This window comes from Stegostoma tigrinum, chromosome 5, assembly GCF_030684315.1.
Source record: "Stegostoma tigrinum isolate sSteTig4 chromosome 5, sSteTig4.hap1, whole genome shotgun sequence".
NCBI classification, from domain to species: domain Eukaryota; kingdom Metazoa; phylum Chordata; class Chondrichthyes; order Orectolobiformes; family Stegostomatidae; genus Stegostoma; species Stegostoma tigrinum.
In genome coordinates this window covers 130,185,782-130,211,504 of record NC_081358.1, presented here as the reverse complement: position 1 = coordinate 130,211,504, position 25,723 = coordinate 130,185,782, and the positions used below count along the sequence as shown (strand labels likewise).

Sequence of the window (25,723 nt, the reverse complement as noted above, 5' to 3'; positions counted from 1 at the left end):
GAAATTCCAAATGACAATGTCATTCAGGAAATGGGTAAAAGTACTGAGACAGTATGTAAACCATCCAACCAGGGAAGGGGTGAGACTCTCCCTAGTTTTGGGAGAGGAACTTGGCCAGTGGAGTGAAGTTTCAATGGGGGAGCATTTTGTCAGTAATAACCATAATACTGAGAGTTTTAAGATGTTCATGGATAGGGATAACAGCAGTCTTCAGGCGAAGGTGTTAATCTAGGGGAAGGCGAACTCCAACAATATTAGGCGGGAACGGGAGAATTTTGATTGGAGGCGGCTGATTGAGGGTAAATCTACACTGGACACGTGGGAGTGTTTCAAACAGCTGTTGTCAGGAGATCAGGAATGACATGTTCCTGCAAGAATGAAGGATAGGTATGGCAGGTTATATGAACGTTGGATGACCAGGAATGTCATAACTTGATCAGAAAGAAAAAGGCAAGATACATAAGGTCTAGGAGGATGGGAACTGATGAAGCCCTCGCAGTATATAAGGAAAGTAAAAAAAGAATTTAAACAAATTATAAGGACTAAATGGGGTCATGAAAAGTTGTTAGCAGTTTAAGGAGAATCCCAAGGCTTTTTATACATATGTTTAAAAAAAAACAAGAGGATAGCTAAGGAGAGGATTGGCCCACTCATGGTCAAAAGAGAGATTGTATGTGTGGAGCCAGAAGACAGCAGTAGATGAGGTCCTAAATGAATACTTTGTGCCATATTCACCAAAGAGAAGGAATTGATGGAGGATGATCTCGGGGAAGGGAGTATTGAATTTCTAAGCCAACTTGCTGTTAAAAAGGAAGAAGTGTGTATATTAAAAAGTACTAAGATAGATAAGTCCTCAGGATCTATCCCTGAATATTGAGGGAGGCAAGAGAGCAAATTGCTGGAGCATTGACAGACAGCTTTGTATCCTCTTTGGCCACAGGTGAGGTCCCAGAGAACTGGGGAATAGCCAATATTGTCCCGTTGTTTAGAAGGGAAACAGGGATAATCCAGGAAACTACAGATCTGTGAGTCTCACATCAGTGGTAGGGAAATGATTGGGAAAGATTCTCGGGGCAAAATCTATGCACATTTAGAAGCAAATGGGCTGATTAGCAACAGCTTAGTTTTACACCGGGGGAGGTCGTGCCACACTAACTTGATCGAGCTTTTTGAGGCTGTGATAAAAATGATTGATGAGGGAAAAGCGGTTAATGTTGTCTACGTGGATTCAGTAAAGCCTTTGGCAGGGTTCCTCATGGCAGGCTGGTACAAAAGGTGAAGTCACTTGGTATTGGGGTGAGCTGGCAGGATAGATACTAAGATAACAAGGTGTAGAGCTGGATGAACACAGCAGGCCAAGCAGCATCAGAGAAGCAGGAAAGCTGACATTTCAGGCCTAGACCCTTCATCAGAAAGATACAGAACTGGCTTAGTCATAGGAGACAGAGGGTAGGGTGAAAGATGCTTTTCAGAACAGAGGGCTGTGACCTCGTGGGATCAGTGCTGGGACCTCTGCTGTTTGTGATCTACATAAATGATTTGGATGATACAAAGATTGGTGGAGTTGCAGATAGTGAGGAGGATTGCCAGAGGTTACGGTAAGACATAGATCAGTTGGAGACATGGAAAGATAAGAGGCAGATGGAGTTTAATCGGGACAAATGTGAAGTGATGCTTTTTGGAAGGTCAACTGCAGGTGGAAATTATACAGTGAATGGCAGAAACTCCAGGAGTATTGATACGCAGAGGGATCTGGATGTGCAGGTCCACAGATCACTGAAGGTGGCAGCACAGGTAGATAAGGCAGTAAAAAAGGCTTATGGCATGTTCCCTTCACTGGATTGGGCATTGAGTGAAGGAGAGACAGGTTACGCTGCAGCTTTATAGAACTTTAGTTCGGCCACACTTGGAATATGGAATACAGTTCTGGTCACCACACCACCAGAAGGATGTGGATGCTTTGGAGAGGGTACAGACAAGGTTTACCAGGATGAAGCCTGGGATGGGGGACTTTAGCTACAAAGAAAGATTAGATAGACTGGGATTGTTTTCACTGGAATGCAGGAGGTTGAGAGGCAATCTAATGGAAGTTTAAAAGATTGTGAATTACAGAGACTCGGATAACACAGGGGCAGGAATGGTTTTTGGATGTTCCAGGGTGTAGATGTTTCAAAAGAAATTGGGAGGGAAGTAAAATAGGTGGGGGAGTAGCATTGCTCAGCAGGGATGGTATCACAGCTGCGGAAAGGGAGGTCGTGGAGGAGGGTTTGTGCACTGAGTCAGTCTGGGTAGAAGTCAGAAACAGGAAAGGACCAGTCACTTTATTAGGAGTTTTCTATAGAACCCCCAATAGCACAAAGACACTGAGGAACAGAATGAGAGACAGATTTTGGAAAGGTGCTGAAGTAATAGGGTTGTTGTCATGGGTGACTTCAACTTCCCGAATATAGACTGGAACCTCCTCAGTGCGAATAGTTTGGATGGAGCAGATTTTGTCACGTGTGTCCAGGAAGGAATTCTGACTCAATATGTAATAGGCCGACAAGGTGGGGGGGTACTTCTAGGGACTTTTAACCAACTCTTGGATAGGCACATGGAGGATTGTAAAATGTAGGGTATGCAGGGTAGATTGATCTGAGTAGGACAATAGTTCGGCACAACATCATAGGCTGAAGGGCCTGTACTGTGTTGTACTGTTCTATGATCTATAAATGGTATGGATAGAGTGGAAAGTATGAGGCTTTTTCCCAGGGGCGACTACCAGGGGACACAGGTTCAAGGTGCAAGAGGGTAAGTTTTAAAGGGATGTGCCGGGCACCACAAAGTACGGTGAGTGCCTGGAACTTGTTGTCAGACGAGGCGGTGCACCTGAACAAATACACAACTAGGAGGGGAATAGTGGGATATGGATGCTGTAGGTGAAGGCAGTTTCAGTATGGAAGCGCAAAATGTGGCAGCACAGGTTTGGAGGGCCGAAGGGCCTGTTTCTGTGCTGTATTATTCTTTGTTCTTTGCTGAATAATTCAGGGATTCCCAGGAAGTATGGAAGATGCCAGGCCTGGGAGGTAAGTCTTGACTATGGGCTTGGGAGGTGAGGTATGGTGAGGGGAGTAAGGGACCTGGGTGAAGCAAAAAGTGGAGGTTCTAGAGGAGCTGATTGAGGGGGAAGGATGGTGGGGGGGGCGGGGGGGAGAGACTGGGGAGAGGAGGATGTAAGAAAGAGTGGAGAAGAGGATGATGGAGCAGAATGGGGAGAAAGAAAGTCTCACCAAATGAGGAAATGTTATCTCAGTGTTCACCAGGAATGAGACTGATTACAGTGCAAGAGAATGCCTTTCTGCCCGTTGTATTCTGGCCTGTTCTGTACAAAGGCCATTTTCCCCAAATTGCAGGCAGTGAAGTGAACCAATCAATGAAGAGATGTAGTTACCATTCGTTGCAATCCTTCTGGATAGTCTGCTCCCTCTCATAAAGACGGCCGTTATGGTGACACGGGCAATCGCTGGGGGCCACACAAACCCCACCCTGACAACACAAACCAAAAATACAGAGGCAGGAACAATCACAGAGTAACATGGAGTATCACAGAGTAACACAGAGTAACATCTCAACCAAGAACATGGAGTCATAACGGCCTACAGCATGGGAACAGGCCCTTCGGCCCAACCTGTCCATGCTGTCCAGTTTTCACTATTTAATCCAGTCCCGTTTGCCTGAGTTTGGTCCATGTCCCTCCGTACCTATCCCATCCATGTCCCTCCATACCTATCCCATCCATGTCCCTCCATACCTATCCCATCCATTTTCCTCCCTGCCTATCCCATCCATATCTCTCCATACCTATCCCATCCATGTCCCTCCATACCTATCCCATCCATATCCTCCCTGCCTATCCCATCCATGTCCCTCCGTACCTATCTCATCTATGTCCCTCCATACCTATCCCATCCATTTCCCTCCCTGCCTATCCCATCCATATCTCTCCATACCTATCTGATCCATGTCCCTCCGTACCTATCTGATCCATGTCCCTCCATACCTATCCCATCCATATCCCTCCATACCTATCTGATCCATGCCCCTCCGTACCTATCTGATCCATGTCCCTCCGTACCTATCCCATCCATATGTCTCCGTACCTATCCCATCCATGTCCCTCCATACCTATCCCATCCATTTTCCTCCCTGCCTATCCCATCCATATCTCTCCGTACCTATCCGATCCATATCCCTCCGTACCTATCTGATCCATATCTCTCCGTACCTATCCCATCCATTTCCCTCCCTGCCTATCCCATCCATATCTCTCCATACCTATCTGATCCATGTCCCTCCGTACCTATCTGATCCATGTCCCTCCGCACCTATCTGATCCATGTCCTCTGCACCTATCTGATCCATGTCCCTCCGTACCTATCCCATCCATATCCCTCCGTACCTATCTGATCCATGTCCCTCCGTACCTATCCCATCCATATGTCTCCGTACCTATCCCATCCATGTCCCTCCGTACCTATCCTATCCATGTCTCTCCGTGCCTATCTGATCCATGTCCCTCCGTACCTATCTGATCCATGTCCCTCCGCACCTATCTGATCCATGTCCTCTGCACCTATCTGATCCATGTCCCTCCGTACCTATCCCATCCATATCCCTCCGTACCTATCTGATCCATGTCCCTCCGTACCTATCCCATCCATATGTCTCCGTACCTATCCCATCCATGTCCCTCCGTGCCTATCCCATCCATGTCTCTCCGTGCCTATCCCATCCATGCCCCTTCCGTACCTATCCCATCCATGCCCCTTCTGTACCTATCCCATCCATGTCCCTCCGTGCCTATCCCATCCATGTCCCTCCGTGCCTATCTGATCCATGTCCCTCCGTGCCTATCCCATCCATGTCCCTCCGTGCCTATCCCATCCATGCCCCTTCCGTGCCTATCCCATCCATGTCCCTCCGTGCCTATCCCATCCATGTCCATCCGTGCCTATCCCATCCATGCCCCTTCCGTACCTGTCCCATCCATGCCCCTTCCGTGCCTATCCCATCCATGTCCCTCCGTACCTATCCCATCCATGTCCCTCCGTGCCTATCCCATCCATGTCCCTCCGTGCCTATCTGATCCATGTCCCTCCGTGCCTATCCCATCCATGTCCCTCCGTGCCTATCCCATCCATGCCCCTTCCGTACCTATCCCATCCATGTCCCTCCGTGCCTATCCCATCCATGTCCATCCGTGCCTATCCCATCCATGCCCCTTCCGTACCTATCCCATCCATGCCCCTTCCGTGCCTATCCCATCCATGTCCCTCCGTACCTATCCCATCCATGTCCCTCCGTGCCTATCCCATCTCATATCCCTGTACAAATGTTTCTTAAATTACAAAATTCTCTACCACTACACACATGGGAGCACCCTAACCAGCCCACGCCCCTCCATTTCCAGACAGTCTCCATCTGGCGTGACTCTCTCACCCTAAACCTACACCCTCTAGTTTTAAACTCCCCTACCCTGGGGAAAAGCTGTTGACCATCTGCTTTATCTATGCTTCTCATGATTTTATGGATCTTTACAGGGTCACCCCTCAGACTCCTACACTCAAGGAAAGAAATTTCCAGCCTATGTAATCTCTCCTTCTCACTCAAGCTTTCCATCCCATGTTGCATCCTAGTGAATTTTTTTCTGCAGTTTTTATACTTTATTAATATCCTTTCTACAGTACGGTGACCAGAATCACACCCAGTCATCCAAATATTGCCTTACCAATGTATTTTACAGCTGAAACAAGACATCCCAATTTCTACACTCAAATGTTTTGACCAATGAACTCAAGCATGCCTTCATCACCACCCTGTCTACCTGTGGTTCCACTTTCAAGTGCTGTGAACCTGTACCCCGAGATCTCTCTGTTCCATAACACTGCCCCACAGCCTACTATTGGCTGTCCAGGTCCTGTGTAAGGTATGGACAGGAGAAAGTTATGCAGAGACCAGCCCCCGCACCCCACTCCCATCCTTACAGTGCGCTCTGTCTCTCTCCCTGACCTACCAACAGGACCAGATGCTCTGGACAGGTGCAGCCATCAGTCAGGTGGTGGCAGGTCTCGTTGAGGTCAATATTCTCGCAGGTTTTGAGGCAGGAGCGGAAGGCATAGATGAGATTGTTGGGACAAGATGCTGTTTCAGGGCAGAGCAGGTCAGTGCAGTTCCAAACCCCACTGACACACAAGCTGCAACACAGGAGGCCGAGAGAGAGATAGAGAGAGATAGTTACTGAAACACGCAACCAAGGTGTGGGACACCCAGCAACATGGGGGGTGTGGGCAGGCTACAACACCCCCAAACCCACCCCCAGAGCTCAGTCAGCTCTGTCACAGCAGTGGGATCACACTGTGCTCAGGCTGATCCTTCCCCCCCCAACCCCCACCACGTACATCCCCCCGCAAATGGCCTGGTGGTGACAGAGAGAGAGGGAGACAGACTGTGGGGGTATATTTCACACCATGTGTTTCGGGGCTGGTGGGGGGATCCCACTGGAGGGTATATTTTGGGGGTGATCTCAGAGGAGGGATATACTATGGGGGTGGTGATCTCATTGGAGGGTATATTTTGGGGGTGATCTCAGAGGAGGGATATACTATGGGGGTGGTGATCTCATTGGAGGGTATATTTTGAGGGTGATCTCAGGGGGATATACTATGGGGGCGATCTCAGTGGAGGGTATATTTTGGGGGTGATCACAGAGGGGGGATATAGTATGGGGGGGCGATCTTGGTGGAGGGTATATTTGGGGGTGATCTCAGAGGGGGGATATACTATGGGGGTGGTGATCTCGTTGGAGGGTATATTTTGGGTGTGTGATCTCATTTGGATGCCCGCTCCCCATTGGTTGCAGTAGGTTGTCTGGCAGAGAAATCCAATGAAACCGACCTATCCTGTGTGCCAAAGGAAACAGGTGACAGGGTGGTTTCATCGCAGCCCTCTGGCCCGCCCAATCCCGCAGGTAGCAGCAACATTTGTAACCCACTGGATCTCCATCACAGAACCAGCAATGTCAGAGCCAGGCTCATCATTCACACCCGCATTCAAATCCCAACCCAGCAGATGTGGATTCCTCCCACAGTCCAAAGATGTGCAGGCTAGGTGGATCGGCCATGCTAAATTGCCCGTAGTGTTCAGGGGTGTGTGGGTTATAGGCGGATGGGTCCGGGTGGGATGCTGTAAGGGGCAGTGTAGACTTGTTGGGCTGAAGGGCCTGTTTCCATATTGTAGGGAATCTAATCTAATGAATCCATTGCCGATTGTTGGAAAAATCCATCTGGTTCACTAATGCCCTTTAGGGAAAGAAACTGCCATCCTTACCTGGATAATAAAATGTGAGGCTGGATGAACACAGCAGGCCAAGCAGCATCTCAGGAGCACAAAAGCTGACGTTTCGGGCCTAGACCCTTCATCAGAGAGGGGGATGGGGGGAGGGAACTGGAATAAATAGGGAGAGAGGGGGAGGCGGACCGAAGATGGAGAGTAAAGAAGATAGGTGGAGAAGGTGTGGGTGGGGAGGTAGGGAGGGGATAGGTCAGTCCAGGGAAGACGGACAGGTCAAGGAGGTGGGATGAGGTTAGTAGGTAGCTGGGGGTGCGGCTTGGGGTGGGAGGAAGGGATGGGTGAGAGGAAGAACCGGTTAGGGAGGCAGAGACAGGTTGGACTGGTTTTGGGATGCAGTGGGTGGGGGGGAAGAGCTGGGCTGGTTGTGTGGTGCAGTGGGGGGAGGGGATGAACTGGGCTGGTTTAGGGATGCAGTGGGGGAAGGGGAGATTTTGAAACTGGTGAAGTCCACATTGATACCATATGGCTACAGGGTTCCCAGGCGGAATATGAGTTGCTGTTCCTGCAACCTTCGGGTGGCATCATTGTGGCAGTGCAGGAGGCCCATGATTGACATGTCATCAAGAGAATGGGAGGGAGAGTGGAAATGGTTTGCGACTGGGAGGTGCAGTTGTTTGTTGCGAACTGAGCGGAGGTGTTCTGCAAAGCGGTCCCCAAGCCTCCGCTTGGTTTCCCCAATGTAGAGAAAGCCGCACCGGGTACAGTGGATGCAGTATACCACATTGGCAGATGTGCAGGTGAACCTCTGCTTAATGTGGAATGTCATCTTGGGGCCTGGGATGGGGGTGAGGGAGGAGGTGTGGGGACAAGTGTAGCATTTCCTGCGGTTGCAGGGGAAGGTGCCGGGTGTGATGGGGTTGGAGGGCAGTGTGGAGCGAACAAGGGAGTCACGGAGAGAGTGGTCTCTCCGGAAAGCAGACAGGGGTGGGGATGGAAAAATGTCTTGGGTGGTGGGGTCGGATTGTAAATGGCGGAAGTGTCGGAGGATAATGCGTTGTATCCGGAGGTTGGTAGGGTGGTGTGTGAGAACGAGGGGGATCCTCTTGGGGCGGTTGTGGCGGGGGCGGTCTTCCCCCCCACCCACTGCATCCCAAAACCAGTCCAACCTGTCTCTGCCTCCCTAACCGGTTCTTCCTCTCACCCATCCCTTCCTCCCACCCCAAGCCGCACCCCCAGCTACCTACTAACCTCATCCCACCTCCTTGACCTGTCCGTCTTCCCTGGACTGACCTATCCCCTCCCTACCTCCCCACCCACACCTTCTCCACCTATCTTCTTTACTCTCCATCTTCGGTCCGCCTCCCCCTCTCTCCCTATTTATTCCAGTTCCCTCCCCCCATCCCCCTCTCTGATGAAGGGTCTAGGCCCGAAACGTCAGCTTTTGTGCTCCTGAGATGCTGCTTGGCCTGCTGTGTTCATCCAGCCTCACATTTTATTATCTTGGAATCTCCAGCATCTGCAGTTCCCATTATCTCTGCCATCCTTACCTGCTCTGGCCTACATGTGACTCCAGACCTACAGCAATGTGGTTGACTCTTAACTGCCCTCTGGGCAATTAGGGATAGGCAATAAATGCTGCCATCATCCCATGAATGAATTTTTAAAAAAGCAGCCTCCAGACGGTATCAGCTGATCGGCTGCTCCCCCTTCACCATCTTCCATTCATCACATTACACCAACCCTCAGGTTTAAAGTGAACAATAGATTTGAAATCAAACTGTTTCTCGAATAGTATCAGCCTCTTCCAGCTTTTGGTGGAAAGGATTTTTCCCAATCTCACACCCAAACACTCTGGCTTGAGCCCTGATGTTTCTGTGTACAGTCTGAGTCTCCCCAGACCATTGGAAATTCCTTCTCTCAAACTCACTAATCACTCACTGAAACAAGCATAGACTATTCAAACAAACATCGACATTCTGCTGATAAAAAAGATGCTGAGCCTACCTGTTGCGTGCTGCTTTATCACACCACCCTGCTCCCCGTCCAACATCTCTGTCTCAGGCTTCCTGCAGTGTTCCAGTGAATCTCAGCAAAAGCTGGAAGAACAACACCTCATTTTCCACTTGGGGATCCTGCAGCCCTCTGGACTCAATATCGAGTTCAGTAAATTTCGGGCCTGTGCCCTCCCATGCCCTAGCCCCTTACCCCACGCACCAGGCCTTTTTACCACATAGCCTGCCATTACACATGCTGTTAGCCACTGACAGTCCCCATTTACAACTACTCACCCTCCTACCCTGATCGTGAGCAACTCCTTTGTCTGTCCAACTGTCTTTCTCTCTCTTTGAGCTCTATCCTATCATTTAGTCCCTACCCCACACATCTCCCTATTTTCTGCATATAAACTGATGTTTTCCCAACCACCATCAGTTCTGAGGAAGGGTCACCGGACCCGAAACATTAACTCTGTTTTCTCCTTCATAGATTTTTGCAGCTATTTCGGTTTTTATAAAATACTCATGGGGGATCTAAGCAGAAACAGCAGGTCTTGCAGCACCTGAGATAAACCTTCATCCCGGGGAATCTGACTGATCGGATTGCTCCCTGCCTGGATTTCCCAGCATGTCCTCCGATTCTGATGGTGAGAATAGAGCACCCATCACATCCCAGAGGCGAAGCTGATCTGTCTTTAAAGTAGGTGAGAAGGATGTGAGAGTTAGGGAGGGAGTGTGAGGGAGGGAGGGAGTGAGGGGGTGTAAGAGAGGGAAGAGGGTGTGAGGGCGATGACCATGCGTTGTGCTATCCCACGTACCAGGTGTTACAATTTCTGTCCCTGCTTGATCCAGCTGGGTAGACCGTATCATCAAACAGGCATGGGCACAGCGACGGTGGCACACACTGACCGTCCTCATCCAGTACCATGCCCCCGGGACAGTTACAGCCTGGGACACACTTCACACCTGAGCCACACTGTAGGCCCATGCGCAGGTGTACACAGGAGTTCTGACACGGTCTAGAGCAGTCGCTGTACACCTGGCCACCACCACACTGTATCGCTGTGAGAGAGAAAACATCACCTTCATTAGAACCACAAACTTCAGAAACCGTTCACTGAGTGAACAGGGAAAGATAGACTGAGACAGAGAGAGAGATACACAGAGTGAGAGAGATACAGAGAGAGAGAGAGAGACAGAGGGCAGGGGAGACAGAGAGAGAGCAGGGAGGGAGAGATATAGAGAGAGGGGGAGAGACATAGAGACATAGAGAGAGAAGGGGAAAAACAGAGAGCGCGGGGGGGGAAGAGACAGAGAATGAGGGAGACAGACAGAGATGGAGAGAGAGAGAAGGGGAGGGGGTAGAGCCAGAGAGAGACACAGAGAGGGGGGGACAGAGAGAGAGACAGAGGGCAGGGGAGACAGAGACAGAGCAGGGAGGGAGACAGAGAGAGAGACATAGAGAGAGGGGAAGAGACAGAGAGAAAGGGAAGAGACAGAGAGTGAGGAAGACAGACAGAGAGAGACACAGAGAGAGAGAGGGGGAGGGGGTAGAGACAGAGAGAGACACCGAGGGGGGCGGGGAGAGAGAGACAGACAGACAGCGAGACGGGGGTGGCGCGGGAAAGACAGAGAGAGACACTGACAGTCAGAGAGAACGAGTCGGAGAGAGGGGGAGGCAGAGAGACACAGACTGTGTGTTAGGAAGCATGATTGTTAGACCCATCCACCAGATTAACTGAGAGATTCTGTCACATGGAGGTAAATCCCTGTCTATTCTCCCTACTCCCCAACTCCCTTTGTCAATCATTTGTCTTCAATCCCATTGGTTTCAACTTTAGTGGCAAGTCACTTGTGAGGAACTTCACTAAGTTCCCTTCCAGAAGTCAATAAAAATAACATCTGGAGACATTCGAGGAGCCGGAAGGCCTCTTAGCTTTCTTGCTTCTCTCTGATGCTGTTTGCCCTGCTGTGTTCATCCAGCTTCACACTGTGTTATCCCAGATTCTCCAGCATCGGCAGTTCCTACTATCTCAAGAGACATTCCACTGTCCGCTTGAGAATGTGGGGGTGAGCTGCCTTCCTGAACCACTGTAGTCTATGTGCTGTAGGGTTGAGCCAAATAGAACATAGAATAGTACAGCATAGTACAGGCCCTTCGGCCCACAATGTTGTGCTGAACTTTTACCCTAAACCAAGGTCTATCTAACCTCCACCCACAATGCCCTTAGGGAGGGAATTCCAGGATTTTGACTCAGTGACAGTGAAGGAACGGCGATATGTTTCCAAGTCAGGATGGTGAGTGGCTTGGAGGGGAACTTGCAGGGGCTGGTGTTCCCATGTATCTGCTGCCCTTGTCCTTCTAGATGGAAGTGGTCGTGAGTTTGGAAGTTGCTGCCTGAGGATCTTTGGTGAACTTCTGCAGTGCATCTTGTCGATGGTACACACTGCTGTTATCGAGCAGTAATTTGTGTCCCAGACCATTGCAGCCAGTTCTTCGCCTTGTTCCTGGAGACCAGGTTTCGCCAACTAGACCCATTTGCCTGTATTTGGCCCATATCCCACTGATCCTTTCTGACCCATGCACCAGTCCAAATACCTTTTCAATGTGGTAACTGTACCAGCCTGCACCACCTCCTCCAGCAGATCATTTTTTACGGACACCCCCTGTCCCCGCTCCAAGCCTCCCACAACACCGGCCCTTATTACTGGTGAATGGGAGCATGAAACCACAACAACACAGCTCCGTTCCCCAGGTGCAGCTACTCACGGCAAACATTGCTGCTTCTCCAGTCGATGTGGACACCCTCCTGGGCACAGAGCCGGGCGAATGCTGCCACACTGCCACATTCACAGTGCCCGGCACTCTCACAACCACAAACATCATCCAGGCACAGGTTGTAGAATGGCTCAAGGTCCACCAGGTCATAACATGGCTGGGGGAGAGCATGTAAGGGGGAAAGGGGGGGTAAGGGGAGAGACAGAGGGGAATGTGATGGGGAGAGAGACAGAGAGAAAGAGAGAGAGAGAGACAGATGTGAGAGAGGGAAAGTGAGGAGAGGAAGTGGGGACAAGGGGAGAGAAGGTAAGGGTTGTGATTTGAGTGAAAGAGATGTAGTTGGGGGGGGGTCAAGGCAGGAGAGAAAGAGAGAGGGAGAGATTATTCATTTTCTAAAATGTACCCAACATCATATGACTAAACAACATCATATTACTCAACAACATCATATTACTCAACAACATCATATTACTAAACAAGAGGATTTGAAGAGCAGGGAAGGAATCTCCAATGGTTCTGAGTCTGACTGAGAACGTGAGCAGGAAATACCATCTCCATCATAGACTCTGCTTTTCACCAAACATTCCCCATTGGACACCATTAGCTTCAGGGTGACTTTTGAACCCCTCACAGTGACCCCTGACCTTCACAGCGACTGCTGATCTACACAGTGACCTATCGCTCAGTAGCCTCTGTCCCTCATGTTAACCTATGATGTTGTCAATGACCTTTCCCTCACAGCAACGTCTGCCCCATGGTGAACTCTGACCTTCATATTGACCTCTGACCCTGTTGGTGACTTTTCAACACCTCACAGTGACCTGTCACTCACAGCGACCTCTGACGTTCACAGTGGCCTCTACACTTCATAGTGACCTCTGAAGTATTAGATCATTGTTCTAAATGGGTTAATGCTGAAAACTACATTAAGTTCCACCCAACTTGTTGATGTCATCAGGACTTAGGTGGAGAAAATATTTGGCTCTCAGATGGGACAGGCCTGTCATCTTACCTCATCCAGAGGCTCTTAGTAAAAATGTTTATCTTATTAAGGTAATCAGTGGCATGTTTGTAATGAGGTCAGCTGGATGGACCTCATAGAATATGAGTTCCCTGATTGGGCTGTTAACCTGGTCCAATCAGGGAGCCCCGGCTGACAGACAGAAACAGCAGTGTCAAGGGAGAGCTTGCTCTGAGAGAGCTGGATGAGTGTCAGGGATCGTCCTGTATAAATAAAGGGTGAGATGGTAACAGGATACCAGCCTCTGTGCAGTTATTTCAATCTAAGCCAAAGTACTCTCATGCAATAAACTGTGCAGTGTCCCTGTTGAGGAAACTTGCGACCCAGTGACAATGCCTGGCCCATGACCTAATGACGTCAACCCCACTGAAATGGCAGTAGGAGATCTAGTCACATTCAATCTTACTGGCCAAGAGATGGCCAACTATACCGGGGCAACTTGTAGATAAAACACACAAAGCTAGCACTATAAAAGCAAAAGAACTACAGAAGCTGGAAATCAGAAAAAAAAACAGCAATTGCTGGAAAAAGCTGAGCAGCTCTGGCAGCATCTGTGGACAGAAATTAGAGTTCACGTTTTGAGTCCAGTGACGAGAGGAATCAAGGTACACAAGATGAAAAGCAGTTCTGAGGAAGAGTCACTGACACTAACTGTGATTTCTCTTCACAGATGCTGCCAGCTTTTCCAGCAATTGCTGTTTTTGGACACAGAGCTAGCACACACGTGCAGCAGGTAATCAGGGAGGCTAATGGAATGTTGGCCCTTATTTTAAGGGGTTTGGAGTATAACTGTGAGGAAGTCTTACTGCAACTGTACAAGGTGCTGCTGAGGCCACATATGGAGTACTGTGAGCAGTTTTGGTCCCTTATTTAATGAAAGATATCATTTCATTGGAGGCAGTTCAGAGAAAGTTCACTGGGATGATCATCAGTATGGAAGGACTGTCTAATGAACAAAGGCTGAACAGGATGGGATTCTACTCACTGGAGCTTAGAAAAATGAGAGGTGATCTCATTAAAACATATTAATTCTTAAGGGGCTCGACAGAGTAATTGCTGAGAGAATATTTCCCCATCTTCTCTCTGATGGTTGGGAGTCTTTGGAACTCCTTGCCACATAGAGCTGTGAGGATATAGTCCTTATGTATGTGTAAGTCTTGTATGGATATATTGTTGATCAGTAGAGGAATCAAGGGTTCCAGGGAAAGGGCGGAACAGTAGACAAGAGGAATGTCATGGAAGGACTGTCTAATGAACAAAGGCTGAACAGGATGGGATTCTACTCACTGGAGCTTAGAAAAATGAGAGGTGATCTCATTGAAACATATTAATTCTTAAGGGGCTCGACAGAGTAATTGCTGAGAGAATATTTCCCCATCTTCTCTCTGATGGTTGGGAGTCTTTGGAAGTCCTTGCCACATAGAGCTGTGAGGATATAGTCCTTATATATGTGTAAGTCTTGTATGGATATATTGTTGATCAGTATAGGAATCAAGGGTTCCAGGGAAAGGGCGGAAAAGTAGACAAGAGGAATGTCAGATCAGGCATGATCCAATTGAATGGCAGAGCAGGCCCACTGTTGTCCCTGTCCAATGAGACAACAATCATAGAACCATGGGTTAAGGAGATATTAATTGTTGAATAATTGACAAAGAGGCAAACATAGCAGATCTGAAAATAAAGACAGAATCCAAGAGAATGTGAAAAACGAGTACAGGGAGTTAGGTTGGAAGCTGAAGTCCTGAACAGACAGGGTAAGTATCTCTGGATTACTCCCAGTGCCACGTGATAACAAGGTAAGAAATAGGGAGAGAGCGCAGCTAAACACGTGGCTATAGAGCTGGTGTAGGAGGGAGGGCTTCCATTATGTGGATAATTGGAGCACATTCAGGGGAAGGTGGGACCTGTACGGTAAGGATGGGTTGCACCTGAAAGGGAAAGGCACAGGAGGGAGGTTTGTTCGAGCTGTACGGGATGGTTTAAACTAGATTATCAGGGGGTGAGGAACCAGATTTATAATTCAGAGGATGAGCTATTCAGCCTTCCAGCAGACACAACAGGGAGTGAGGTTCTTTATAAAGAAATGCGGCCAATGGAGCGTAACTGTAGACACAGGGATGGTTTGAGGTGTGTGCACTTCAATGCGAGAAACAAAGCAGATGAACTTAGAGCATGGGTCGGTACTTGGAACTAAAATGTTGTGGCCATTACAGAAAGTTGGGTAACTCAAGGACAGGGTAACAAAGTGTGGGGCTGGATGAACACAGCAGGGCAAGCAGCATCTTAGGAGCACAAAAGCTGATGTTTCGGGCCTAGCTTTTGTGCTCCTGAGATGCTGCTTGGCCTGCTGTGTTCATCCAGCTTCACACTTTGTTATCTTGGATTCTCCAGCATCTGCAGTTCCCATTATCTCTAACACAGGGACAGGAATGGTTGTTGGAAGTTCCAAGATTTAGATACTTCCAAAGAAATAGGAAGGGTGGTAAAAGAGATGGGGGCCTAGCTAGTCAGGGTGAGTATAGCAGCTACTGAAAGGCAATCCTAGAATGATGTGAGGGTTGAGGTCAGGAACAAGAAAGGAGCAGTCACTTTGTTGGGGTTTTTTTATAGACCCCCTGATAGTTACAGAGAAGTAGAGGAGCGGATTGGGAGGCAGATACTGGAAAGGTGCAGAAGTCACAGGGTTGTAGTCATGGGTGACTTCAACTTTCCAAATATTGATTGGAAACATTTTAGCTGTAATAGTTTAGATGGAGCAGATTTTGTCCAATGCGTTCAGGAAGGATTCCTGACACAGTATGTAGATAGACCAACACGAGGAGAGGCCACTTTGGATTTGGTGCTTGGCAAATGGGAATAGATGCTGTCAGCGAAGAGCACGATAGAAATGTGAAGATTGTTTAAGGAATGCATACTGCGTGTGCTCGATATGTTTGTCCCGAGCAGGCAGGGAGGATGAGGTCGAGTGAGGGGTCCTTAGTTCTTGAGATAGTCGAACAACTGGTTAAGAGGAAGAAAGAGATTTATGTAAGGTTTAGGAAAAGAGGAAAGGAAAAGGCTCCACAGGGATACAAGTTATCCAGGAAGGACCTGAAGAAAGGGCTTAGGAGAGCGATAAGTGGGCTGAGAAAACCTTGGCAGATAGGATCAAGGGAAACTCCAAGGCTTTTTACACGTACGTGAGGAATAAAAGAATTACCAGAGAAAGGGTAGGACCGATCAAGGATTGTAAAGGGAATTTTTGCACAGAGTCTAAAGAGATGGGAAAGGTCCTTATTGAATACTTTTCTTTGGTATTCACAATTGAGAGGGATCTGGTTGCAGAGGACAGTGTGAAACAGGCTGGTAGGCTAGAGGATGTCGATGCTAGTAAGGAAGATGTACTAGGAATTTTGCGGAAGTTGGAAATAGATAAGTCCCCTGAGCCTGATGGGATTTATCCAAGGATTCGGTTGGAACTCGGGAAAGAGATCACAGGGCCTTTGGTGATGATCTTTTCATCCTCACTGTCCATGGGTATCGTGCCAGAAGATTGGAGAGAGGCAAATATCATTCCCTTGTTCAAAAAAGGGAACAGGGATAACCCCAGAAATTACAGGCCAGTTAGTCTTACATCAGTGGTGGGCAAATTATTGGAAACTGCTCTAAGAGACAGGATTTATGATCACTTGGAAAGGCACAGTTTGATTCATGATAACAAAGTATGGAGCTGGATGAACACAGCAGGCCAAGCGGCACCTTAGGAGCAGAAAAGCTGACGTTTCGGGCCTGGATCCTTCATCAGAAGTCATGAAGGGTCTAGGCCCGAAATGTCAGCTTTTCTGCTCCTAAGATGCTGCTTGGTCTGCTGTGTTCAAACAGCTCTAAAATTTGTTATCCCGAATTCTCCAGCATTTGCATTTCCTATTATCTGACACAATAGTTTGATTTGTGATAGTCAGCACGGATTTGTGAGGGGGAGATCATGCCTCACAAACCTTATTGAATTTTTTGAAGAGGTGAGCAAACACATGGATGAAAGTAGAGCAGTGGATGTGGTAGACATGGATTTAAGTAAGGTGTTTGGTAAGGTTCCCTATGATAGGCTCATGCAGAAGGTAAGGAGGCATGGGATAGGGGGAGACGTGGCAGATTGGATTCAGAATTGGCTGACCCTTAGAAGACAAAGGGTGGCAGTGGATGAAAATTATTCAACTTGGTGCTCAGTTACGTGTGGTGTACCACAAGGATCTGTTCTGGGTCCTCTTCTATTTGTGATTTTTGTAAATGATTTTGATGAAGGAGTGGAAGGGTGGACTAGTAAATTCACAGATGATACAAAGGTCGCATTGTGAATGGTGTGGAGGGCTGTTCTAGATTACAAAGGGACATTGATGGGATGCAGAGCTGGGCTAATAAGTGGCAGATGGAGTTTAACCCTGAAAAGTGTCAGGTGATTCATTTTGGAAGGACAAAATTGAAAGCAGAATACAGGGCTAATGGAAAGATTCTTGGCAGTGTGGAGGAGCAGAGGGATCTTGGGGTTCGTGTTCACAGTTCCCTGAAAGCTGCCACCCAGGTGGATAGAGTTGTTAAGAAGGCGTATGGTGTGTTAGCTTTCATTAATAGAGGGATTGAGTACAAGAGCTGTGAAGTTATGCTCCAGCTATACACAAGCCTGGTTTGGCCACATCTGGAGTATTGTGTCCGGTTCTGGTCACCTCATTACAGGAAAGATGTGGAAGCATTGGAAAAGGTGATGAAGAGATTTACCAGGATGTTGCCTGGAATGGAGGGAAGGTCTAATGAGGAAAGTATGTGAGAGCTAAGGCTTTTCTCTTTAGAACGACAAAGTATAGATGATCAGAGGTATAGATAGAATAGACAGCCAGAGGCTTTTTCCGAGGTGGAGGTAGCTTTTATGAGGGATGTAGTTTTAAAGAGAAAGGAGGTAGATATCAGGGAGACATCAGAGGTAGGTTCTTTACTCAGACAGTGGTAGGGGCGTGGAATGTATTGCCAGAGCGGGTAGTGGGGTCGGCCTCATTAGGGGCATTTAAGCGGCTATTAAATAGACATATGGATGATAGTATAAGGTAGGGGTGGAAGTTAGATAGACCTCAGGTGTGGGATTAATGTTCAGCACAACATCGTGAGCCGAAGGGCCTGTACTGTGCTGTACTGTTCCATGTTGTATGTCCTATAGATTACAAACATTTAATTGTTTCATCCTGTCAACAGAATGGGAGTCTGTGGCTATACAGGAAGAAATGCTTTCCACTCTTAACAACACTGATGACAAAATTCAGCTGTTTGCAGCTGTCTATGTGTAGTTTGCACATTCTCCCCATGTCTACGTGGGTTTCCTCCGGGCGCTCCACTTTCCTCCCACTGTGGGGATCCTATGATTCTATGTCAATGCTAAGGAATGTAGTGTGGAGTTTGACCCCATCGCGGGAATCCTTCATGGAGATTGTTTCGGCAATCACACAGTTGGAGAACAAAACATTCCTGGCAGACCTGAGATAACAAGGTGTAGAGCTGAATGAACACAAAAGGCCAAGCAGCATCAGAGGAGCAGGAAAACTGAAGTTCTCTCCACCTGCTCCTGCTCCACCGAACTCATCTCCACCCATCTGGACTCCATTTTCTCCCCCTTGGTCCAGGAACTCCCTACCTACGTCCGTGACACCACCCATGCCCTCCACCTCCTCCAGAATTTCCAATTCCCCGGTCCCCAATACCTCATCTTTACCATGGACATACAGTCCCTATACACCTGTATTCCCCATGCAGATGGCCTAAAGGCCCTCCGCTTCTCCCTGTCCCACAAGCCTGACCAGTCCCCCTCCACTGACACCCTTATCCGCCTAGCCGAACTCGTCCTCACCCTCAACAAATTCTCTTTTGATTCTTCCCACTTCCTACAAAGGGGGTGACCATGGGTACGCACATGGGCCCAAGCTATGCCTGCCTCTTTGTAGGTTACGTGGAACAATCCATCTTCCAGAGCTACACTGGCCCTAAACCCTACCTCTTCCTCCGTTACATTGATGGCTGTATCGGCGCAGCCTCACGCTCCCACGAGGTGCCCGAACAGTTCATCCACTTCACCAACACCTTTCACCCCAACCTTAGGTTCACCTGGGCCATCTCTGATATCTCCATCCCCTTCCTGGACCTCTCAGTCTCCATCTCCGGCAACCACCTGGAAACTGATATCCATTTCAAGCCCACCGACTCCCACAGCTACCTAGAATACACCTCCTCCCAGCCACCTTCCTGCAAAAATGCCATCTCCTATTCCCAATTCCTTCACCTCCACTGCTTCTGCTCCCAGGATGAGGCATTCCACTCCCGCACATCCCAGATGTCCAAGTTCTTCAAGGACCGCAACTTTCCCCCCAGTGGTTGAGAACGCCTTTGACCGCGTCTCCCGCATTTCCCACAACTCATCCCTCACACCCCACCCCTTCCACACCCGCCCTAAGAGGTTCCCCCTCGTTCTCACATACCATCCCACCAACCTCCGGATACAACACATCATCCTCCGGCACTTCCACCATCTACAATCCGACCCCACCACCCAAGACATTTTTCCATCCCCACCCTTGTCTGCTTTCCGGAGAGACCACTCTCTCTGGGGCTCCCTTGCCCGCTCCGCACTCCATTCCATTCCCACAACACCCGGCACCTTCCCCTGCAACCGCAGTAAATGCTACACTTGCCCCCACACCTCCTCCCTCACCCCCATCCCAGGTCCCAAGATGACGTTCCATATTAAGCAGACGTTCACCTGCACATCTGCCAATGTAGTATACTGCATCCATTGTACCCGGTGTGGCTTCCTCTACATTGGGGAAACCAAGCAGAGGCTTGGGGACCACTTTGCAGAATACCTCCACTCGGTTCGCAATAAACAACTGCACCTCCCAGTCACAAACCATTTCCACTCCCCCTCCCATTCCTCAGACGACATGTCCATCATGGGCCTCCTGCAGTGCCACAATGATGCCACCCGAAGGTTGCAGGAACAGCAACTCATATTCCGCTTGGGAACCCTGCAGCACAATGGTATTAATGTGGATTTCACAAGCTTCAAAATCTCCCCTTCCCCCACCACATCCCAAAACCAGCCCAGCTTGTCCCCGCCCCTCACTGCATCCCAAAACCAGCCCAGATCGTCCCCACCTCCCTAACCTGTTCTTCCTCTCACCTATCCCCTCCTCCCACCTCAAGTCCCACCCCCATTGCCTACCTACTAACCTCATCCCGCCTCCTTGACCTGTCCATCCTCCCTGGACTTACCTATCTCCTCCTTACTTCCCCATCTACACTCACCTTTCCTGGCTCCATCCCCACCTCTTTAACCTGCCTGTCTCCTCTCCCCCTATCGTCTCCTCTATCCATCTTCTGTCCACCTCCCCGCTCTCCCTATTTATTTCAGAACGTCGTTCCCCTCCCCCATTTCTGAAGATGGGTCTAGGCCTGAAATGTCAGCTTTCTTGCTTCTCTGATGCTGCTTGGCCTGCTGTGTTCATCCAGCTCCTCACCTTGTTATCTCAGATTCTCCAGCATCTGCAGGACTACTATCTCTGGCAGATTTGAGTTTTATTGCTGACGATGAGATGACCTAGGAGGACCATCAGTGAGGCCAAGCCTGCGCTGTGTGAGACACAATCCTCCGGTGGCCAGAGTAAGCAAACCATCATATTGGGCTGACCAGAGACAGCTACACAGGGTGGGGGGATGGGGAGGTGGTGGGGTGGGGGTAAGGGAAATGGGCAGTTTCGTCAGGAGCTTTCATGTTTCAGCACAGATTTCCCTGGCAGATTGAGAACAAAGACTCACATTGCAGATCAGTTCCACAAGAGCCTGTGGATACCACCACAGAGGTGGGCTGATCACCGTGCTCAGGTGGCTCCAAGGAAATTAACTGGCTTGGAGATCCAGAATATTGCAAAGAAATATCTGCTTTAGCTGAGCAGCCATTTCCCTGAAGTATTCTGGAGCAATTCTGTTTAATCAGGGAAGAGTCCTCTGTGATAGACCTTCAGATGTCCTCCAGATGTTAAAAAGGCCAACTGATTGGAGCAATGCCCTGAACTAAGTTCATCCAGGAGAAGAAAGTCCTCATGTGCCGAAAGGCTTCACAGATTTCAGAGAATCCAGAACAGAATCAAGACCAAGTATTCTCAACACAGACTCCAATCCGATTTTTGTGTCCAATGAGGTCACATTCTGGAGGACTTCAATCATGAAATCAGAGAGGTCTCCAGGCTGCAGACAAATGCTGCATGTCCCAGACATGCTAAATGCAAAACACTGTAAGTGAAAACATACTGAAAGAAAATCAGAAATCACAGGAGAAACTCATCACATTTGACAACATCAATGGAGAGAAAGCAGCATATCTATTGCAATAATAATCTTCTTTGGAATGGGACAATATCCAGGCTCGGGCTGACAAGTGGCAAATAACATTTGTGCCACACAAATACCAGGCTATGACCATCACCGATAAGAGACAATCTAATAACTGCCCCTTGACATTCAATGGTGTTACCATCACTGAATCCCCCACTATCAATATCCTGGGGGTTACCATTGACCAAAAACTCAACTGGACTCACCACATAAACACAGTGGCTACACGAACAGGCCAGAAGCTGGGAATACTGCAGCAAGTAACTCACCTCCTGACTCCCCAAAGCCTGTCCCACCATCTACAAGACACAAGTCAGGAGTGTGACGGAATACTCCCCACTTGCCTGGATGGGTGCAGCCCCAATAACACTCAAGATGCTTGACACTATCCAGGACAAAGCAACCGCTTGATTGGCACCATATCCACAAACATCCGCTCCCTCCGCCATCGGCGCTCAGTAGAAACAGTGTATACCATCGACAAGATGCACTGCAGAAATTCATCAAAGATCCTCGGACAGCACCTTCCAAACCCATGACCACTTCCATCTAGAAGGTCAAGGGCAGCAGGTACATGGGAACACCACCCCCTGCAAGTTCCCCTCCAGGCCCCTCACCATCCTGACTTGGAAACATATTGCTGATCCTTCACTGTCACTGGGCGAAAATCCTGGAATTCCCACCTCAAGGGCGTTGTGGGTCAACCCACAGTAGGTAGACTGAAGAGGTTCTAGAAGGCAGCTCACCCCCACCTTTTCAAGAGGCAACTAGGGCCGAGCAATAAATGCTGGACCCAGCCAGTGATGCATATATCCTACAAGTGAATAAGGGAGGAAGGTGAGTGGTAAACATTATTATGGAAGTGTATATAGAAATGTTAATTCCAGGAAAACACCTGGGGCAAATGTTACCTGGGGCAATGGTTCTGAGAGGGTTAATGTTGGGAGCCTGTATAAAACTCCATGCAAGCAGATGGTGTTATGCGAATATGGACAGCACAGACACTTTCGGATCTTGAGGAGATAAGCCCTGAATCTGTAAAGAGGCCTTCAGAATGCTGTCGATCCAAGTCATGCCTCCAGAAGCAGAAGCTAGGGTCAGCTCTCAAAGAATTGGCTGAGCTTGACATTGTTTTACTCTAAACCAACCACTGCCCTCTACCCCTGGGTTTCACTTGGCAGTAGCCAGTTACCTCGAATACAGAGCTCCGCAGTATCTGACAGGAGCCCTCAGCAAACTCTCGACGTTGAGTGAATGTGTTGCATGGATCAAGGGATTGAAAGCCAATGTCAGGACATCCCGGAGATGTTTTAAACTTATTGACAAAAGCAGCCAGGCTCCTCTCGACATCACCCTCAGGAGTAGCAAAATCATCGTTCTGAACCCAGTTGTAGGTGCCACACAACCCACGAACCTGGGGGAGGGGACAGATAGAGATCAGAGAGGGTGGAGCAGGATCAGGGTAATGGCAGCGTAACAAGGGAAACAATAAACCATCATAACAGGACCATGCAGAGTGACCAATGGGCAGTGAGAATAGCAGTTTGATGACGGAAGAGAAAAAGATACATACCCAGCCCCCACCCCCAGACAGCAGCCTCTGTGACATCTCCCAGCTCTGACCCCAACAAGGGCACGATCTCCATCCGTCCCATGCTCTGCTGGGTCACTACTTCCTGGTAAAGGTGCTTTCACCCGCTGCGCAGTGGTCCGAGGGAAAACTGGGCTTAGTGTCAGTTTGGGCTGAGTGGATAGTGATACCCGCCAGGTCAATGTGGATATGGGAGTCAGTGTGGATCTAACGGTCAGTGCGGATACAGGGCTCAGTGCAGAGGCAGGTGAGAGTGAAGATACAGGGGTCAGTGTGGATATAGAGATCAGTGAGGATACAGGGGTCAGTGTGGATATACAGGTCAATGCAGATACAGGGGTCAGTGCAGATACAGGAGACAGTACGGATATAGGGGTCAGTGTGGATATGGGGGTCAGTGCAGATATAGGGGTCAGCGCAGATACGGGAGACAGTGAGGATACGGGAGTCAGCGCAGATACAGGGGTTAGTGCGGATATAGACATCAGTGCGGATATAGGCATTAGTGCGGATACAGGGATCAGTGCAGATATAGGTGTCAGTGCGGATATGGGGGTCAGTGCGGACATAGGGGTCAGTGCAGATATGGGGTCAGTGCGGATACAGAGGTCAGTGTGGATATAGGCATCAGTGCGGATACAGGGGTCAGTGCAGATATAGGCGTCAGTGCGGATACAGGGATCAGTGCAGATATGGGAGACAGTGTGGATACGGGAGTCAGTGCGGATAAGGAGGGGTCAGTGCGATACGGGAGTCAGTGTGGATATGGGAGACAGTGTGGATACGGGAGTCAGTGCGGATAAGGGAGGGGTCAGTGCGGAAATAGCGGTCAGTGCGGATATGGGAGACAGTGTGGATACGGGAGTCAGTGCAGATATAAGTGTCAGTGCAGATACAGAGGTCAGTGCGGATACGGGGTCAGTGCAGATACGGGAGTCAATGCAGAAATAGGGGTCAGTGCGGATACAGGATCAGTGCAGATATAGGCATCAGTGCGGATACGGGAGTCAGCGCAGAAATAGGGGTCAGTGCAGATACAGGGATCAGTGCAGATATGGAAGGCAGTGTGGATATGGGAGTCAGTGCGGATATGGAGGAGTCAGTGCGATACAAGAGTCAGTGTGGATATGGGAGACAGTGTGGATACGGGAGACAGTGTGGATACGGGAGACAGTGTGGATACGGGGGCGAGTCAGTGCGGATGCAGGGGTCAGTGCAGATACAGAAGACAGTGTGGATATGGGAGCCAGAGCAGACTGAGAGAAGACTGACCCTGGGGCCAGTGCGGATACTCACTCTGTGTGCAAAGATAGGTTGCAGGATGATGTGAGCTGCTGTAAACTCCAGGGCCCAGAGAAACTCAGCTCCAAATGTCTGCAGCAGAATAAAACTGGATGATGCATGATACACCGAGAGGTCAGCATTGGCGAAGGGGAGTCTGATATCCTGGCCATTTACACTCACGTCTCCTGGGAAAACATAGAAAACTGAATATCAGGCACAGCATCTACTCTGGCCATTGTATTGTCACCAGCTCAATCCCGAGGTTAGACACAGATCACTGGCCTAGTCTGTGAACTGCCTTTGCTCAACATGAATTCTCAGCCAGAGATACACTGAGATCAACACACAGCAACAAATGGCCAGCTCCATGCATTCACTGACCAACTGCAATACCAATCCCTGAGTTCTCCAGTTCATGTAGAACTCCTCCCATGTCCATTTCCTCTGTCAGTCCCACTACCCCACTCCCTATCGTACCTCCTCCCTCCTCCAATTGTTCGCAGCCCCTATCTGCAATCACTAACTCCATTCCACCTGAAACCATCATCCCCCCATTCTCGTGCGATTTCCTGGCCACCCGCCCATTTCTCTGTCCCCTGTCTTAAACTCAACAACTTCTCTTTCAATTCCTCCCACTTCCTACAGATAAAGGGGATGGCCATGGGCACCTGCATGGGCCCAAGCTATGCCTGCCTCTTTGTAGGTTACGTGGAACAATTCCTCTTCCGCACCTACACAGGCCCCAAACCCCACCTGTTTACTCCCTGTACCTGTTCTCCTGAGTTTGACGATTGTTTTGTAGATGATCACAGTGATGGACTTCAGGCAACTTAGAGAGCCGCCAGCTCCACAGGCAACATTTTCAGAAACAATCAGCAACTTCCCATCCACATAATCCTACACAGCAAGAGAAACACGGTCACTGGCTGTGCTGCATTACTGCTGAGTCATTAAGTTAGAGCCTTCACTCGTTCCCAAAGTGGTCTCTTTGGGAGTCTGTGCCCCAGCTCCTGTCCCTTGTACCAAGCGGTATTCCTCATGCCAACCCTCAAGGCTGGATGTCATCAGCCAGTGATTGGAGCTGTTTGATCGGCCAAGTAATCATTTTCACAGCAACAATGGCAGAAGATTAGCATGCAGGGACAACAGGTAATCAGGAAAACTCATAGAATGTTAACATTTATCTGAAAGGGAATTAATATAAAAGTAAAAAGGTTACGCTTGGGGCCTTGGAGAGACCATATGTAGAATAGTGTCCAAGGCTGGTCGCTACTCACAGAGGATGGCAATGTTTTGGAAACAGTTCAGACCCTCACAGG

At 49.1% G+C, this 25,723-nt stretch overlaps 1 protein-coding gene across 1 annotated transcript in view; it reads right to left on the bottom strand.

Moving 5' to 3' along the window:
- sspo (SCO-spondin) overlaps positions 1-25,723 on the bottom strand; it is a 517,250-nt gene that overhangs the window by 404,505 nt on the left and 87,022 nt on the right. Inside the window, exons 14-20 of the mRNA XM_059646360.1 lie at positions 25,175-25,301; positions 24,417-24,589; positions 22,722-22,943; positions 12,094-12,259; positions 10,142-10,385; positions 6,053-6,233; positions 3,431-3,525 (exon numbers count right to left, since the gene is read on the bottom strand). Coding sequence (XP_059502343.1) covers positions 3,431-3,525; positions 6,053-6,233; positions 10,142-10,385; positions 12,094-12,259; positions 22,722-22,943; positions 24,417-24,589; positions 25,175-25,301 — 1,208 coding nt within the window. The remainder of the gene's footprint in view (positions 1-3,430; positions 3,526-6,052; positions 6,234-10,141; positions 10,386-12,093; positions 12,260-22,721; positions 22,944-24,416; positions 24,590-25,174; positions 25,302-25,723) is intronic.